The 18,098-nt window shown below is 46.1% G+C and overlaps 1 protein-coding gene across 4 annotated transcripts in view; it reads right to left on the bottom strand.

Moving 5' to 3' along the window:
* Window positions 1-18,098, bottom strand: part of LOC122381833 (peptide methionine sulfoxide reductase MsrB-like) — a 33,213-nt gene that overhangs the window by 6,683 nt on the left and 8,432 nt on the right. For 2 of the 4 annotated variants that reach the window (XM_043366526.1, XM_043366529.1), the window contains exon 1: window positions 2,139-2,422. The exons of the other annotated variants lie outside the window; for them this stretch is intronic. In XM_043366526.1, coding sequence (XP_043222461.1) covers window positions 2,139-2,159 — 21 coding nt within the window. In that variant the 5' untranslated portion in view covers window positions 2,160-2,422. Of the gene's footprint in view, window positions 1-2,138; window positions 2,423-18,098 lie in introns of those variants that run through there. 4 annotated transcript variants of the gene reach the window in all.

The following is an 18,098-nucleotide window of genomic DNA, read 5'->3' as shown; positions in this document are numbered from 1 at the left end:
GGTTTGTTCGGTAAACGGAAAGGTTAAAATGTCCAAAGTATATCAAGCGGTAAGTCCAAATATATCCAGTCTGGCGGGCGACTGGCGCCCTTGACGCCAGTCGTCTCTAGTCCTTGTCGGTTCTCGCGGGTCGGTGGGGCCGCAGGCTCCGCTCCTGGGCCAGCACCACCAGGCCGTGGTCCCGCGGACTCCACTCTGGCGACCATTTAACCCGAGCAACAATGCCCAATCAAACAGATTTTGATTGAGCTTATTAACATCTTTCTGAAGATATGTCAGTGACTACCGAAAGGCAGTATGTGCCGTTCGGTTTCTGACACGGTTTAGCCTGGACTGGACTGCGGCGATAATTGGGCCACGACTCTCCCCGTTCGCCCCGAGCAGGTCCCAAACCCGTGGTCTGCGGGTCGGGCCTGCGGTCTGCCGTGACCGGCTCGGCCTCACGACCGTTCATCAGCGTTCACCGCAGTCAGACACACATACAGCAAACAAGTAGCCAACGTGCAGGTCACCCAGCGGTCAACAAACGGTGGGAGAGCCCCTCCGCGGCCTCAGACAATATACACAGAATGGGGCGCAGGCTGGACTTTAAATGGCGGAAACAATGGACTGTTCGTGGCTTTATATCGAACGTCGTGGTCGTCGTATGAGGTCATAGCGTGAAATAGCATAATTCAACAGTTCGCATCGTGTCATGAATTAGGGAATGTTGTGACTTGTGAGTGCTATAATTTTGCGCCTTCTCTGATTTTTTTTTTTTTTTTTTGCTCAATGCAATGAAGCCACACAAGCAATTCCATGAACGCTAACAGACTTACTTTCTGTATGTATCCCTTTTTCTCGTCCCTCATCTTCTCCCCCTCTCTCTCTCTCTCTCTCTCTCTCTCTCTCTCTCTCTCTCTCTCTCTCTCTCTCTCTCTCTCTCTCTCTCTCTCTCTCTCTCTCTCTCTCTCTCTTTCTCTCTCTCTCTCTCTCTCTCTCTCTCTCTCTCTCTCTCTCTCTCTCTCTCTCTCTCTCTCTCTCTCTCTCTCTCTCTCTCTCTCTCTCTCTCTCTCTCTCTCTCTCTCTCTCCATCTCTTCCTCTTCTTCTCCTCTTTTCCTCTCTTTATCTCAATTTCTGTCAATACCTCACGGACAAGTAGATGAATCATTCCATCCTTTCGTGACCTGTTTGGGACTAACGCTCTACTCATCTCCTGCGGACCTGGGACGGTGCACAATGAACAGTGCAAAGTGCACAGCGCACCCTGGACGGTGCACAATCTACACGATGCACTCACCTAAGTCGGCACGGTTCGCGGTGATAGGGCCGTTCGGCGTAGTGCATACCCAAGGGCACACCTCAGACTGAATCTGCAGACACTTAAGGCCACTTTATGGACACGGGGCTCACGGAGCTAAGGCGGCGACAACGCCCGCATTGGCGCACAAAGCTCGGCTAGTGACGTCATCGCAAAGTGGCCCGGAAGGCACAGACAATGGCCGTACTAATGCAGGGGACAGCGGGGGCTGACGGATCGAGATAGGAATGATGCATGCGCAATGCCCGCACAAAACATCTAAGGACTCAACTGTCCAGTGTCAACTCACGGTACGTACGAGCTAGTTTTGCAGTGCCGTGATAGGTGTTGTGGCACGGTTGTCGGTTCCATGTCTAATTCGTGGGCCCTTTGCCGTCGTACGGACGCGGTGTTTCCCGGAACGGAGGTGTGCCGAGGTCCGCCCTCTGTGTCATTCATTCTCCACCATAGAAGACTCGGGGACCCTCCCAAAAGACTCGTGGCCCGCCCACAGTCAATGAAGGGCGACCGTTCATAGGCGGGCGAAGAACGATTCAGGGTGGACAATCGGTCGTGTCTCCTCAACACAAGAGGAGCCGCCCTATATTAATTTATTCACCGACTGTGAAACTTCGTTCACTGGTATTATCCCTTCGACGAAAAAATGAATGGCCGTATACCCCTGCGTTAGCATAGGTATATTCCACGTCTTGGTGGGGAGAGGTTGAACAGTGAACATCGAACATCTTTCTTCGACTTTTTGGAACTTCTGAAAGGTCGAAAAGGGTTGACGGCACAAATGAACGTATGTAAAAGCGACAGCAAACATAAAATGTACATTGAATTATGGATGCTTACCGGCTTGGAATCGCTCGACATTTTCTTTGCCGCTGATCCTGCTCTGGACTTGGGGCGCGGTCAAACTATTGTCCTCACAGTGGTGTTTGTTGTTCGACTCAGCCGTGACGTTCACCGGTCAGTTGACCTCCCCTTTCGGCTTCAACGGAGCACCGTTCCACCGATCCACACCGACCCAGGCAGCGGCCCGGCGCTGCTCGCAGCTCGGCAGCCGACGCCACACTGACGTCCCGGCCGGGCTGGCAGCTCTCGACAGAACCCTCGTCGGCCGAGCGCTGTACTGCATGAGGCTAACCTGCCTGTGACGTCAGACGACCCGGGCGCACGGCCAGAGAAAGCGCCCGGGGCGACAGAAATAGGTACCCCCGGGGCACAGCAGACGAACACCCGCTGACCTTGGCTGACCCGGCGGCCGGAGCGCCCGAGCATGCCAGAAAAACAAACTCTGTAACTTGTTTGACAAATCGGCGAATGTAAATTGGGGAATGGATTCACGAGGGTAAATAATCATCATTAGATTATAGATTGGTCCATTGGGTGCAAAGAGCGTTGGTGAAGATCATTACGAGGAAAGTAACGAGTAAATAACTTGATAAGGTACGTCGCATTACTTTATCGAACGTAACACCCTACTCGTAAACATAATCATCTCTTTCGCAGGAAGGAAAACAGCAGACCATCCAGGATCTTTCGGAGTTTCCGAAGAATACTTCAGCCATCCAAAGACCGCCCATCGCTGAGTTTTTTTTTTTTTTTTTTTTTGCGGCTCGTCACATGTGGCCGATTCGAACAATTGTCCTGTCACCGGTGATGGGTCCCATGATAGGCGGTGAAGTCAAAAATCTACGTCCGGCAAAAGTCGCCGATCAGCAGGTGTGACATGCCCCGAGTGAGCTGCTTATCATCGATCCAATGCCCTAACAGCTGTCCGATTCCAAATTCGTACGGTCATTCACTGTCGTACCATTGTTCAAATGATAAATAACTCGGCAAGTGTCGCTCAGGCCAGACAAGAGTTTCTACTTTCATGTAGCGGCGAAAAAATAAACTGCTTGAGTCACGAAAGTCATTTCCGGGGAGGGGCATCGTCGTGATGTACGGCTCGTAGCGGATGTTCCCCTAAATTGCACCTGTTGCCTATTGCAGAGCGCAAAGTGTACCTATGTAGCGGTAGAATGCTATGAATAAAAGAAAGTGCCCGTGAACACTTCTCACAATGCACAGAATCAAACGTTATTTTGGCCGACTACAACGTCCAGATACTTGGCTGCCGACTCCTTCACACAGAAGTAGTTTTATATTTCAGCTAAAAAATCAGCAATGCATCGCTTAGCTTTGCGTGCGTCGCTTATTCTCGTCGCCTCAATGCTGGGTAAATGGGTGGAGTGCTCGGGGCATGCTTTACGGGTCTCTTTACAGCACTGGTGGAAGCAGGGAGCGGCTGCCACGGGCGCGGCATTACCTCGACCCTGGAGACGCTGCACCTCAGGCTGGCACACCCCGTCCGGTGAGGTGCTTCACCACTTCAGGGGACGGCCGAGACAGGGGTGCGGCGGTCACGGGGAGCTGGTCTGCAGCCGGGACCGGCGCGGCGGCCGCCCACACCGCCAGCCGACCGATGACGTCACAGGGGCGCTCGTGAGGGCGCTGTGTCACGCCAATAATTCACGGAGGGTTGATGTCGTTCCGCTGCTTTGTGGCAACGTGACAATTAGCGCAGGGGTGTGACAATGACGTGAAAGGTATAGAGCGGGAATGGCGCGTGATGAAAGGGAGCGAGAGGGAGTTTGATTGAGGTGACCTCCAGAGATGACCTCCAGACCCGGTCCGAGGATATCGGTAAATGGGTCCTGTGCGGTATGCAGCGTGCACACTGGCATCAACATGTGAACGAAACGGTGTTACGGAGCTTGACCCAGCAAATTTCCATACCTTTTAACGTAGCTACCTAATTGACGGTTTGCTTTGCAATAGTTGGTGGCTGCTAATATTAATATCAAAAGTATTTTAAAATATTTTTATCCTGGTGCAGCGTATATTTCAAGGCACGTACTGCATCCCATTTCGGGACACGCCCCCTCGCATTGGGACGTATCCCCTGCAGATTTGACACTCTGAGTCCCCATGTCCTGTGCCCTGCCCCGTACCCTTCCCTGTGACCTACAGTGTGACCCGTCATGTGCCGTACCCGTGCCCTGCCCTGTTCTTCGCTCTATACCCTGACATGTGCCGTGCCCTGTGCTGAGTGCTCTGTTTCCTTCTCTGTGCCCTGGTCTGTGACCTGCGCTTTCCCTGACGTGCCTTTCCCTGTTTCATCACCTGTGGCTGTCCTGTGCCCTGCTCTATGTCCTGCTCTGTCTCGTGTCTAGCCTTGTGCCCTGCTGTTTTACCTATTATGTACATTATTATTGCATATAAATCGCATGCATGTATAATCTATTTGCAGTTATAATGCCCTGTCGTAGTCGCGCCAGCCGGAAGGTAGCCTCTGCTACGCTTCGGGACGCAATATATATTTTTTTTACTGTCTTGCCCCTGCCCCCCGTCGCTCCAGGTCTGCGGGCGCAGATGCCTTACCTACTTTACCCGTATACTGACTGAGCGGGAGGGCTTTTGACGCCCCCCTCCCCTGTCGTGTTTTAGCGATAACCCAAGAGCTTGTCACGCAATCGCCTAAAATTTAGGCATATAGATTATAGCTTCCCCTAATCACTTTGACGTTATTTAAGTTTTGCTTGGATTCGTCAAGAAAAATGCGTTCTAACTTCTAACAGACTTTTTTACGTCATTTCACGACAATCTTTCAACAGCAAAGTCAATTTAATCATCCTGCTCACCAGGACTCTCAGAGGCTAGTGGGAGGTTCCAGGTGCAGGAATAGTGTACCGACGTGGGGGCCCAAGAAATAGTTTGGACATAGCCCTTAAAGGTCTGCTTAGCCCGTAGCCGCGTCTTGAGGACTGTCAGAGGCCATCGTAGGGCTCTCAGAAGCCAATGAATGTATGCTCTAAAAGAACCACATCACCTAAACGTATGCCTCCAGACTCGTCGGGGGAGGCCACTGCACTGATCCGGGGTCGTGCGCCACTCCCGCCCCTTGTGTGATAGTTAATCAGTCATTTTTGCATTTCATTTATACCCTCAACACTGCCCGTCTTTTACTTTATAAAGGGGATTCAGCGCCTGACTCCTGAGCATAGCGACTAGCCGCCATAAACTGACGCTTATAAAACTATACGCTTTTGTTTTCAGGTTCCTCAGTCTTTGAGCAATAAGTGCGAAAAAATTAACTGCGTTTTTATTCCACAGATCATTATGTATTACAACCGTCCATTAAACATCAATTTACCACTAAGTCATATTCCGTAATTCTTAGCATGCATGCGTAGATAAGTCATGAAAAGTCACGCTCACACACGTCGCGCACTGCATGAGAATTGAGACAGGCCTCACATAATGCATTGCGCGTTTCAATACCGTAGCCCTAATCGACAACCGGCCGAGCGCCGCTCACTTGGCAGTCCACACGCCCGACCCGCCCCCTCCCTTCCCCTTCCCCTCCCTTCCCTTTCCCTTCCCCTCCCCCAACCTCCCCGCCGCCTAGCAACGAACTTCTGCTCTTGACGCCGATTTTTCCTAGCAACCCGTGAGGCGTGAACGTTAATTTTGTGCAATATCAATTAGAGTAAACATTGAACAATAGTCTTTTTGCTGTCATTCAGATGAAGGAGAAAAACACATGACTTATCAAGGCATAGCATGGTTCCATTGAGATGCATATTTTAGCCCTCATTTTATTCGCCAAAGCCGTGCCCCTTGCGGCAGATTGATAAACTAACGCCGGGGGACTGTGAGCCGGGAAACTGCGCATTTTGTCTCGGCGGCATCGAGGGTGTGTGCGTGAGGGGTCCCCCTCACTCTCGTGTCATGCAAAATGGTGAACATTCTTGCACTTGGTGATGCTTGGTGGTGTGATTGGTGAGTGAGTGAAGTGACAGTGCGGTGCTGGTGCCGAGGGGTGCGCGACAGTGGACACGTGTCATGGTAAGTGATACTATTTGGGCGAACTTTTGGCCTCGACGACGGGCGAGTTATTCAACTGTCAGTGAGATGAGTGAGATGTACGAGTTGAGTGGAGTGATTGGTGAGAAAAGTGAGTGTCCGTCGCTGGTAAGAAGCTTGAGGCGGCACGACTTTTCGTCTCGGCATATTCTACGAGATTCCTGGAGCTTCGGACCACGAATGGTCAGTCCGTTCCAGTTCCACACTGGAGCGGTAATCCAATTATTTATCGTGTGCCCTGTTCTTATGCATATTGATATGTGGGCGGATCCAGGTGGGAATCTGCTTGGTGTTTCAAAATTGATAGGCGAGTAGGAGTAGTTTGAACGGTTTGAACAAAGATGATGGTGTATAATGATATTGTTCTGTTTTCTCAATCCCGCGGATTAATGGCTCACTGATAAAGATGTTCTTTTAGGTAAGCTATTTTATTTTTATTTTTGGTTGCCGGTTAACTTATACCCTCATGATTCAGATTCGATATCGCTGAAAGAATTGTGTGAACGCGGGTTGTTTGCGCGGAAAGGAAGGGTTGAATGTCGCTATTTCTTATGGAATAAACCCACATGAAATAATTTTGATTTGAAATAATGTAAATATAAACGGTAGCAATGTTCAAATGCGGAACTAAGAATTGCGTGCTACTTAAAGGAAATAGTTCACTTTCACGAAATTATTTTTTTGCAACGGATTTATGATTTTTTATGTTCAAAATAATCAGCAAAGAAAATAAAACCTTTTTATAACAAAAGATTATTTTCTATATTTTGATATAGGAAGAACTTTTCAGTTTCTGTAAGGCACACGCGATCCAGTATGAAAAGAGCATGGGTCCCGAAAATTCTTCAGAAACAGAGAAATTATCGCAGCCACCGGCATTTGGGCGATCTGCTCGATCTGATAATGTTCCCCTGAATGTCCTAATTGATCAGTACGAGAATTTCTCTAGAGTTCTCGTAGATAATTTCTCTACTTTCTGAAGAATTTTCGGGACCCATGCTCTTTTCATACTGGATGGAAATATATGCAAGGCACACATCCTCAACGCAAGACACCTTTTTCGGGACGAGAAATAGAATATCTTTGCCTAGGGTGATCGTTGGGCTGTAAAAGCTCCTGATTTATGCTCGTCTCAGCCCAAGCTACGGAACTGCTATTCCAGTTCAAAACCCATGTTAAAAAGTGAACTATTTCCTTTAAGACTTGCCGCTTACTTTCTGCTTACCATCGGCTATCGAGGTTTGAAGGAAAATTGGTTTGCTATAGGCATCTGAAAATTCTTGCATAAGGTTATGGAGCAACGTGGTCTCTACTGAAGCCACCTGGATCCGCCTGTTATTTGTTCCGTTTTAACTTTGTTCGTCATGTCGCGGCGTGCTAGCCGTTCTGGGCCGCTGCCAACGCCCGGCTCCCGGCACAGTCGGGTCGCAAGGGGCGCCGTCCGCCCGGGTCAGCCAGCTGACCGCTGACCGGGCCGGCAGGGGTCAGACAAAGGTCAGCCAGCTGCGCACATGGCCCAACGCTGCGCTGGAGAACCACGTGTGTGTATGGGGTGTGGATAGGTGATCCAGCAGTAATAAGTTGCGGTTTACATTACATTTTTGTGGATTCAGTTTCAGATTATTTATTTACGACATATCCATAAGGCATCAGTTTTCATTGCCATACGCCATCTTGACAAAACAGTGGAATAGGCTCAAGGGTAGTATTGACAGGCCACAGACTCACTAGTTCTACATTACACTACACACAATATCATTTTACTCTCTCTCAGTAGACGACGCCGTAGGTGGCGCCGAAAAGCCTCTCGCGCCGCGCCGACACGATACGGTCCTAATACGTCTAGTTCTTTATAATCTTAATGAAGACAACGTAACCAAAAATACATAGACGGTTATCATTGTTATGAAGAATAAGATTATATTATGCAAATGAAATAATTTTAGGCATAACAAATTAGACAACGTATTTGCCTCGGGCACAAACATCAAATGCACAGATTGTCGGTTCATGGCCACTGGCAGTTTGTATTTGGTCCGTTTCTTGAATCTGCCAAAGGGCCTATTTAGTGACCAAGATAGCCAATTTATATCAAACCTTTTTTAATTGGTGAGGAACTAGCAACGCATAAGGACAGCAGTTTGCAATAAGTCGCATCCATTTCGAGCGGGAAACAATTTATACACCTTAAGTCTACGATCTTTCGTTTTTCAGGTCGCAAGGCATCTTAACTTGTAATATCAGATGCTTTGGCTTCCCAATTTTAGGCGTTTAGTGTCCCTATTCAATACCCGTCGTTCAAATGTGTTCATGACGAGTTTTAGGCCATCATGAGCACGGTAGTTGCATGTCGGCGTGTAACTGTTATATATTCGCTGATAATTCTTGTATTAGATCGTTATCGTTATCTTTCACTGTTTGGTGTCGTAAGTCTCTAAAATCTTTCTAGTTGAGGTTTATTTGCCATTGGGTGTACAGTGCAGGGATATTTCTATCTCGCACTGCTCTGGGATGCAAAGATAAGAATTTGTTATCTTTGCATCCCTCTGAGATGCAAAGATAAGGTCTCGAGGGTTCATAGCCAAAAATCAAGAGTTCAAGTGATGATGGGTCAATAACCGAACGGCATCTTTAATGGCTGTTTATGTATGATGAAACTTATGAAATAAAAACAAACTACTGTAAATCTATTGTTACATAGATGAATACATTTAAATATAATATTTAATTGATTAAGAATAAACCTCAACATAGAAAGATATAGGATTCCTCCTGGCTCACTCGTGAAAGATCGGATATCTTTTCCTCGCGTGTTACATCAACGAGCATCTGCGATGCTGGGCTCCGCATCGCGGGACCGCAGGTTGTTTGAGCAAGCACCTCTGTAAGCGCAGCAAAAACGCCCGCCGCCAAACGAGAGAACGAGCATTGCACGTGCACACCGGAGTGGGTGTGCTACAAATTGACGTGCACGACACTCTACTAACCGGTCTCTAGAGGTGTGCCAAATTTGAGTGCAATCGACTCGGCCGTTTTCGAGATCTGGAAGCGACACCCTGCACGTGCGCACGTGCAACCTGGGTCCCAATTGACTTGTGCACGGCACTCTATTCGCCGGTCTCTAGCGGTGTGCCAAATTTGAGTGCAATCGACTCGGCCGTTTTCGAGATCTGGAAGCGACACCCTGCACGTGCGCACGTGCAACCTGGGTTCAAATTGACTTGTGCACGGCACTCTATTCGCCGGTCTCTAGCGGTGTGCCAAATCTGAGCACAATAGGCCCGCCCGTTCTTGAGATCTGGAAGCGTCACCCTGCACGTGCGCACGTGCAGTTGCACCCCAATGTGGCGCATGGAATTACATACTAAATGACTGGTGCACGGCGCCCTACTGATCGGTATCAAGCGGTATGCCAAATTTGAGCACAGTCGGTCCAGCCGTTCTTGAGATCTGGAAGCGTCAGCCTGCACGTGCGCACGTGCCAAATGGGTCCCATCTGACTTGTGCACGGCACCCTCCTCGCCGATCCCTAACGGTGTGCCAACTTTGATCACAATCGGCCCAGCCGTTCTCGAGATCTGGAATCGTCACCCTGCCCGTGCGCACGTGCAGCTGCACCCCAACCGTGACACATGGAAATGCATTGCCCGGCGGTTGCCTACATCCATGTCAAGTATCAGCGCAATCGGCAAACTAATTACAGAGTAATTAGACTTGTTACCAAACTGACGTCTCTTCGTTTTGCACGTGGCACGTGCATTAGAGGTCACCCATACGCATCGAGAGTAGCACACTACGTTTGAGAAAGGAGGAAGCTATCCCTCACAAAAGACCGCGAGTGAATCGGTCAAGCAGTTGTGGAGCTATAACCTTTGCAAAGGCGCCCCCACAACGGCGAAATGCTAATATTTAGCAATAATCAGTGTCGCATCCGCACACGGGAGGTATCCCCGTCACCTGTTCGTATACTCTAATGTGGTTGGGTTCAAGTCACAGTCGAGCCCTGCTTTTTTACAACTTTTCTTGAAAACGACACATTGTGCAGTGACGTTCTATACGTCGTTGGGAAGAACATCAAAAGTTGTATATTATATTAACTTTTCACTTTTATATAGTTGCAACGTAAAAAGTTATTATGAAACAAAGACGCTCTCATTGACTTTCCATGTTAAAAATTGCCATTTTTAACCAAGCTTTAAAAGAAAAAACGATTTTGCACAGCTTAACGAAGCATAACAGCGTATACTATGTTCTCTTGTCAACAACGTTTGAAAGTTTGGACGAAATCGTGACACATAATTTTTTACAATGCGCGAATGAAAATATATCTGCAAAATTGTCCATTTACTTAACATGGGACACAGCAAAATTCCAACTTTGACCTCGTGCAAAGAGGTGACCTGAGATTCTGACGGGTATACGGCGCACACTGGCGTGTACCGGAACGTGTTTGCCATAAAATGCTGGGATGAAAACCACCCCTTTCTTGGCTCGTTTGTCCGCCATTCGCGATCGCGCAAAAAGTGCCCCAAACCCCCATTGACTTAACATGGGCGAAAATTGAAACGCACGTGCCACGCGCAAAAGAATTCTGAGCGAGTAGCAGCCGGTGCCATCAGCTAGATCGCCTTCGAAAGTCTATACCCTGAGATTTTTACGAAAATCGTTGCAGAAGTTTTGGCTGGTATCAAGTTGTACTGATTCGCGGCCAGACATGCAAAACATAGCCCGGAGAACGACTGCTCCGGTTGTTTTTCAATAGAAAAACACAATTCTAACGAATAGTGTTTGTCTTTTCAAACAAAAACCCGCTTGGAAAAGATATCCTTATCTTCCACTCGGAGCCATGAAGAATCCTCTATACCACTTCTCGGCTGGTTAGTGGTCATTCCATAGGTCGGCACTGGAATCTCGAACAATAGAAAATTATCTCGCTGATCAAGTTATCAGTGATCTCGTCAGGTTCCCGGGCCGTCTTGGTCTGTAGGCTTTACTCGTTTATCAATCGGCCCGGCCAATTTCAAGATCTGGAAGCGACCCCTACACGTGCGCACGTGCAGCTGCACCCCATCCGTGGCACATGAAAATACATACTAACTGACTTGTTCATGGCACCCTACTACCCAGTCTCTAGTGGTATGCCAAATTTGAGCACAGTCGGTCCAGCCGTTCTTGAGATCTGGAAGCGTCAGCCTGCACGTGCGCACGTGCAAACTGGATCCCATCTGACTTGTGCACGGCACCCTACTAACCGGTCTCTAGCGGTGTACCAAATTTGAGCTCAATCGGCCCGGCCGTTCTCGAGATCTGGAAGCGTCACCCTGCACGTGCGCACGTGTGGTTGCACCCCAACCGTGACACATGAAAAGGCATGTCCCGGCGGGTGCCTTCTACATATTCGTTTATGGAGTGCTATGGTTCTGTCTGTCAGCCGTGTTCATCGGATCACCGGAATGCAGTGCTCAGCTTGCAAAAGCTGCGTCTGGTTGTGTCAATTGTTTAACGCCGTGGCGGGTTATTTCGAATCCATTATTTTGTGACTTGAAGTCCCACTTTCTCGCAGCTGAAGCTGGTCTATGGTCACCCTCATGTTTAGGCGCGGTGTTCCCTGTTCCGCTGTTCCCCCTCGAGTCCCTCAGTCTAGCTGCTCGCTCGCCGCCGCCGTTTTGGGACGGCCTCGCTGGTTGAGCCGCTGGGGGACTGGCCATCCCTCAGCTGGCTCCCTGCTGTAGGCTGATCCCATGGCGGGTCTGGTGCCGAGGAAACTATAGTTCCGGCTGCTCTGGTGGGCCGGTTACGCTGCGTCTTTAGGTAATGGCATGAATCAGTTCCCATGGAGCTTTCATTTGTCCACAGGTATTGCAGTCTTCAGTTGCTTACGTAACGTAGCATTCAGAAGAATTGACATTTATTGGCAACATTTATTCAGTTGGTTTGGTGACATTCTGAAGAGTTCCCCCAGTTGGCTGAGATGACTTTTCAGTTGATTACCTGACATTCAGAAGAGGTTCTTCAGCTGGTTTGGTGACATTCAGAAGAGCACTCTAAATTGGCTAGGTGAAGTGTCTTCCTCAGTTGATTAGATGACATTCAGAAGAGTTCCCTCAGTGGATTAGATGAGATTGATTAGGTGACATTCATAACCGTTCCCTCAGCTGCAGCTAATAAGATGTCTCTTCGGTTGATTATGAGTTGGCATTCATGGGAGTTTCTTCGGTTGGCTAGGTGACGTTTGGAAGAATTTCCTCAGATGGCTAAGGGCTATGTGAGCCGTCTATTCATATAATAAGTTGACATTCAGAAGACTTGTTCAGTTGGTTAGGAGAGGTTCCGTTTTAGCTTATTTGGTGACCTTCAGAAGAATGCTTTCAGTTGGCTAGATGATGTTTCTTTTCAGTTGATTGGGCGACATTCAGAGTACCTTTTCTGATTATTCAGAATAGTTCCTTAAGTTGGGTAGGCGAGGTGTCTCTTAATTTTATTAGGTGACATCCAGAAGAGTACCCTCATTTTATTAGGTGGCATTCAGAAGAGTTCATTCAGTTGGTTAGTGAGGTGTATCCAAATTGATTGGGTAACATCCAGAAGATTCTCGGTAGTTGATTAGATGAGGTGTCGGTTCAGTTGATAAGCTGAGATAAGAAAGGTGTATTCGGCTGGTTGGCTGAGGTATCTGTTCAGTCATTAGGTGAAACTCGGGAGGGTTTATCCAGTTTCATGGGTGAGGTGTCTCTTTAATTGATCAGTCGGCATTCAGAAGCTCCCTCAGTTGGCTAGGTGAGGTGCCTCCTTACGTGACTAGGTGGCATTTGGAAGAGTATCCTGAGTTGGCTAGATGAGGTACTACTTCTGTTTATTGCGTGACATATAGAAGAGTTCCCTAAGCTGGGTAGATAAAGTTTCTTTTCAGTTAAGTAAGTATCATTCAGAAGAGTGCTAGTTGGTTAGGATGGATGTCGTTCCGTTAATTACGGATATTCAGAAGAGTTTTTCAGTTGCTTGGTTGAGGTCCCTCTCCGGTTGATTTGGTTACGTTCAAAATAGTCCCCTCGGCTGGTTAGGTGAGGTTTTTCAGTTGATTGGACGACATTCAGAAGAGTGCCCTCTGCTGTTTTGGTGATTTGTCCAGCCACCTGAACGCGTAACATTCAGAACTTTCCTCAGCTGGTTAGGTGAGGTGCTTTTCCAGTTGATTACGTGACATCCAGAAAAGTTTATTCAGTGTGGCTTGTGACATTTAGAAGTTCCCTGAGTTTGCTAAGTGAGATGCTTTTCAGTTGATGAGCTGACATTTAGATGAGTTTCTTGAGTTGGTTTGGTGCGTTACCTTCTCAACGGATTTGGTGGCATCCAGAAGAGTGCTCTCAGTTGATAAGATGACGTGTTTTCAGTTGATATAGGTGAATTTCAGAATTGTTCCCTCTGTTGACAAGTATATCTCTTCAGTTAATTAGGTGTTATTCACAAGAGTTTCCTCACTAGACTAAGTGAGCTGTCTTTTCAGATGATAAGTTGACATTCAAAAGAGCTTGTTCAGTTGGTTAGGCTAGGGCCCTTTTGACCTGATTTAGTGACCTTCAGAATAGTTTTTTTCAGCTGGTTAGGGTAGTTTTTCAGTTGACCAGGCGACATTCAGAAGAGTGCCCTCTTCTGATAATTCAGAAGAGTTTCTTCAGTTGTTTGACGAGGTGTCTCAAACTTCCTTTGATGTCATTACATTCAGAAAAGTTTCCTCAGATAGACGAGGCCTCTCTTCAATTGGTTAGGTGACATTCAGAGAAAGCCCGAAGGTGATTAGGTGACATCCAGAAGATTCTTCTCAGTTGATAAGATGAGGTGTCTGTTCAGTTGATGAGCTGAGACCCAGAAGGCGTATTCAGTTGGATGGGTAAGGTATATCGTCAGTTGATTAGATGTCAATGGAAAGGGTTTCTCCAGTTGGTTGGGTGAGGTGTCGCTTCGGTTGAGACGGTGAAATTCAGAAGAGTTCATTCAGTTAGCTAGGTGAGGTGTCTCGCTGATTGGGTGACATCCAGAAGATTATCATCAGTTGATAACATGAGACGTTTGTTCAGTTGATAAGCTGAGATGCAGAAGGCATATTCAAATGGTTGGGTGATACATCGCTTTAGTTGATTAGGTGACATTCAGAAGAGTTCCCTCAGTTAGCTTGATGAGGTGTTACTTCAGTTTATGATTGTCTGACGTTTAAGAAGGGTTCCGTCGGTCGGTAAGACTTACAAACCGTTTATTTTCAGTTAATTAGGTGACATTCAGAAGAGTGTTATCAGTTGATTGGATGAAATGCCTTTTCAGTTGATTACCTGCCATTCAGTGTAGAGTTCCCTCGGTGAGTCAGGCAGGGTGTCTGTTCGGTTAATTGCGGACATTCAGAAGACGTTTTACAGTTTCTACGTGACATCCCTCTTCTGTTGATTTGGTGACATTCAGAAGATTTTCCTCAGTTGATTAGGCAAAGCGTCTTTTTAGTTGACTTGGTGACCTTCAGAAGAGATTATTCTGAGTTTATGGAGTTGGCTAGGCGAGGTGTTTTATCAGTTTATGACGTGACATTCAGAAAAAGTTCTCTCAGCTGGTTCGGTGGATTTTTCAGTTGATTGGATGACATTCAGAAAAGTGCCACGGGCTGTTTTGGTGGCTTGTCCGGCCAATTGATTGCGTAACATTCAAAAGATTCTCAGTTGGTGAGGTGATAAGGTGTGATGTGTAAGGAGTGAGATGAGGTGAGGTGGTAAGGATAAGGTTATTAGTTGTCTTCAGTTGATTTGCTGGTATCCAGAAGACATCTTCAGTTGGTTGGATGAGGTGTCTTGTCAGTTATTTACGTGACATTCAGAAGTGTATTTAGTAGGTTATGTGATGTATCTTTTCAGTTGATTAGGTGGTATTCAGAAGAGTTCAGTTTTGTTTTTAGTTTAGGTGCCTCAGTTGATAACGTGACAATCGGAAGTGTTCAGTCGGTCAGATGAGGTGTCTCAGTTTATTCACCTGACATTCGGAAGAGTTCAGTTGGTTAGGTGAGTTGTCTCAGCTGATTACATGACATTCAGAAGTGTTCAGTTGGTTATGTGACATTCAGATTTTTTAGTTGGCTAGGTGAGGTCCCTCTTCAGCTTATTAGTGATGTTAAGAAGAATTCCCTCGGCTGGTTTGATAAGGTACCTATCTTTTCAGAATTGATTACCTGATGTTCAGAAAAGTTTCCTCACCTGGTTAGGACAGGTGTTTCTCCGGTCAACTATAGGTGACACGCAGAAGTTTCTATTTTTGCTAGGCGAGTGTCCCTTCGGTTAATTAGTTGTCATCCAGAAGAGCTTCTCCACTTGGTCGGTTGCGGTGTCTTTAGCTGATTATAGGTACTTGATATTCAGAAGAGTTCCTTGCGTTGCTTGGTAAGATTTCTTTTCAGTTAATTAGGTGACATTCGGAAGGTTTTTCAATTGGTTTGATCTGGTGAATTTGGGTGCTGTGTTCTGAACACCCAGAGTTTTCGTTTTGATCAATTTCTAATTTTCAGCTGCGATGTGGGTCATTGTCGGTCCTTCTGTAAGTGTAGAACGCAGTGATTTTGAATTGTCCTCCCTTTTATGTGCTATAATAATGTTTAAGGTATTTGTACTGTTCAGTCTGTCTTAAAAGTACCGCGCAAAGTAACGGTGGATCCATCAAGCCTGACCGAGAAAGGGCCTGCTAAATTTGAGCCACCGAAGCAATTGACATCCTCATCCATTCCCCAGGTCAATTGGTTCGGTGACTTTCAAATTATAGCAGGCCCTTCCTCGGTCAGGCTTGATGGATCCACCGTCACTTTGCGCGGTACTTTTAAGACAGACTGTCTTAGTGTCTATTTAATTTGATCTTTTTGATAAATGCCGCGCTCTTTAATGCTGGCTTTGCTGGCTGAATTTTTCACTTGTGCTGCAAGACGTTGATGAAATGATACTGGTATTGTCGGTTTTGTTGAGTTCTTCGGTAAGTGAAGGCTTTAGTCTCCTTCTTCCTGCTTCCTAACGAGTTTCATCTGTAACCTGTTCTGGTTTAAAGCGCAACTTTATCCAAACCATACATAAAACAAATAATAGAATATGATAGCATAAAACGGACGCAATAAAATGGGAAAACATATAGTAGCGTACAGAACGATGCAGAATAATTGTATCCTTACAGCCTAGCGGTGTTTATACCGTCGTTTATACCGTCGTTCTTTTCGTTTTTTTTTTTTTTTTTTGAAGCGCGGATGTGTTGGCGCAGTTTTGGACGTACCATCGGATATGGTGACGGCTTACCGTCGTCGTCTTCTCGCGCACATGTAACATTTTGTGGCGTTTTGGAAGTAGCTCCTTTATTTGTCACATACCGAGTGATCGACTAGAAGGCTGCTAGACAATGAAATGTACAAGGTAAGGAGGTTATGGTATGTATGTTTCTTTACTATTTTGATTGCTATTTTGTGCTAGGCATGTAATTGATTTTATTGCTTAACTTATTTTACCTTGGTGCACGGAAAAGGCACTATGGTTTTGTTGGAAAATTTTGACACGCGTCAGTTTTTGGCGCTATTTAAGTAAGGTAATAACTTAGTGAGAGGGCACCTGTATAGCCCACCAGTAGTTTTGTGGAGCTTCAGCTAGTCAATGGTTAGGGTTTAACATATTTTGTTATTGCAGTAAGTAGGGCTCTTATAAAAGTGAATTGTGGGAAATTCTTTTCGAATAATATTTATGTAATATTGAAGATTTATATTTTGTAGGCTTTTTATGTAAGCATTTCTTTCACAATTCAAACACGTTTTTAAGCAATGCTTCTCATTTCAAACAAAATAGGTACAAACTAATTACCTAGGTTTTAAGTGCCAACCTCAGTAACAATTAACAAAGCCGTAGTTAATGTAACAGCTTAACTTTATTCCTGGGGAAAGTATACCTACTTACTCAGCATATTAGGTATCCTCGCAATCAATGAATGGTTTTACCGAAAATGTAGCTCCTCAATCCTCATTGGACTGAACGTTTGCCATTATTTTCTATGTGTATGTGGTCGTGATTGTTTGTATGTTTGTTTTGCCTTCCGTCTTTTTAACCCTATGTTTTGTCGTGTGTCATGTTTGTACACCATCTAGCACAGTGCCTACTACCTTCACACATCTGCATGGAAAATTATTGCATTAAATAAAAAGCATTTCCGAATGACATAGAAACACCTGAATGCTTCCCATCAAACTCTTTATAAGATGATAAACCTTTCTTTATTGACATCACCTAATAACTACACATATGAATTGATGATGAATTATTAAATAGATATGTCTAACGGTGGTTTAGAAATTTATTGCGCCATTTCGCTGCGTGTTTTAGCGCGGAGGCCAAGCTTTGCTCCCGTTTTGCTCTTGCGTGCTAGTTATTATTGCGAACGATTATCATTGAGCCGTTTAAAGCAAGAGGCTTCATGCGTCAAAGCGTTTCGGAAGTTTTTGTATCGATTGTTTATTCGACGCGATTACTTTTTGCAGTGTTCAGTGAAGTGGCTGCTCCAAGATGAAAATAGCATTCAGCTGCTAGGTGAGAAAAAGGTCTGTACCTTTAATCAAAGTATTTTTATCCGTTACTTAAATAAATTTCATGTGCCCGTGTAGAAACTTATCTTTTTTACTGGCTCCAATTAGTTTTACTTAGTCATTTGATGACGGCTCCAATCAGTTTTAGGTATCTTGCATGAGCTCAAGTTGACATTCGATGACATCACCATCAATTGCTTACCTGGTAATGTCTGCTATATCGATCCGATCTTTATGCATAAATCTAGTTAAATGCTAATTATATTGAAACAGTCGTTTGAAGAGCGTGTAGTGCTTAGCCATTGTTAGTTATTGTCACCTTA

The sequence above is a fragment of the Amphibalanus amphitrite genome, unplaced genomic scaffold, assembly GCF_019059575.1.
Source record: "Amphibalanus amphitrite isolate SeventyFive unplaced genomic scaffold, NRLGWU_Aamphi_draft 000128F_arrow, whole genome shotgun sequence".
In the NCBI taxonomy this organism is placed as follows: domain Eukaryota; kingdom Metazoa; phylum Arthropoda; class Thecostraca; order Balanomorpha; family Balanidae; genus Amphibalanus; species Amphibalanus amphitrite.
Note: the sequence above shows the minus strand (reverse complement) of the source record. Positions and strands in the feature narration are given on the sequence as shown.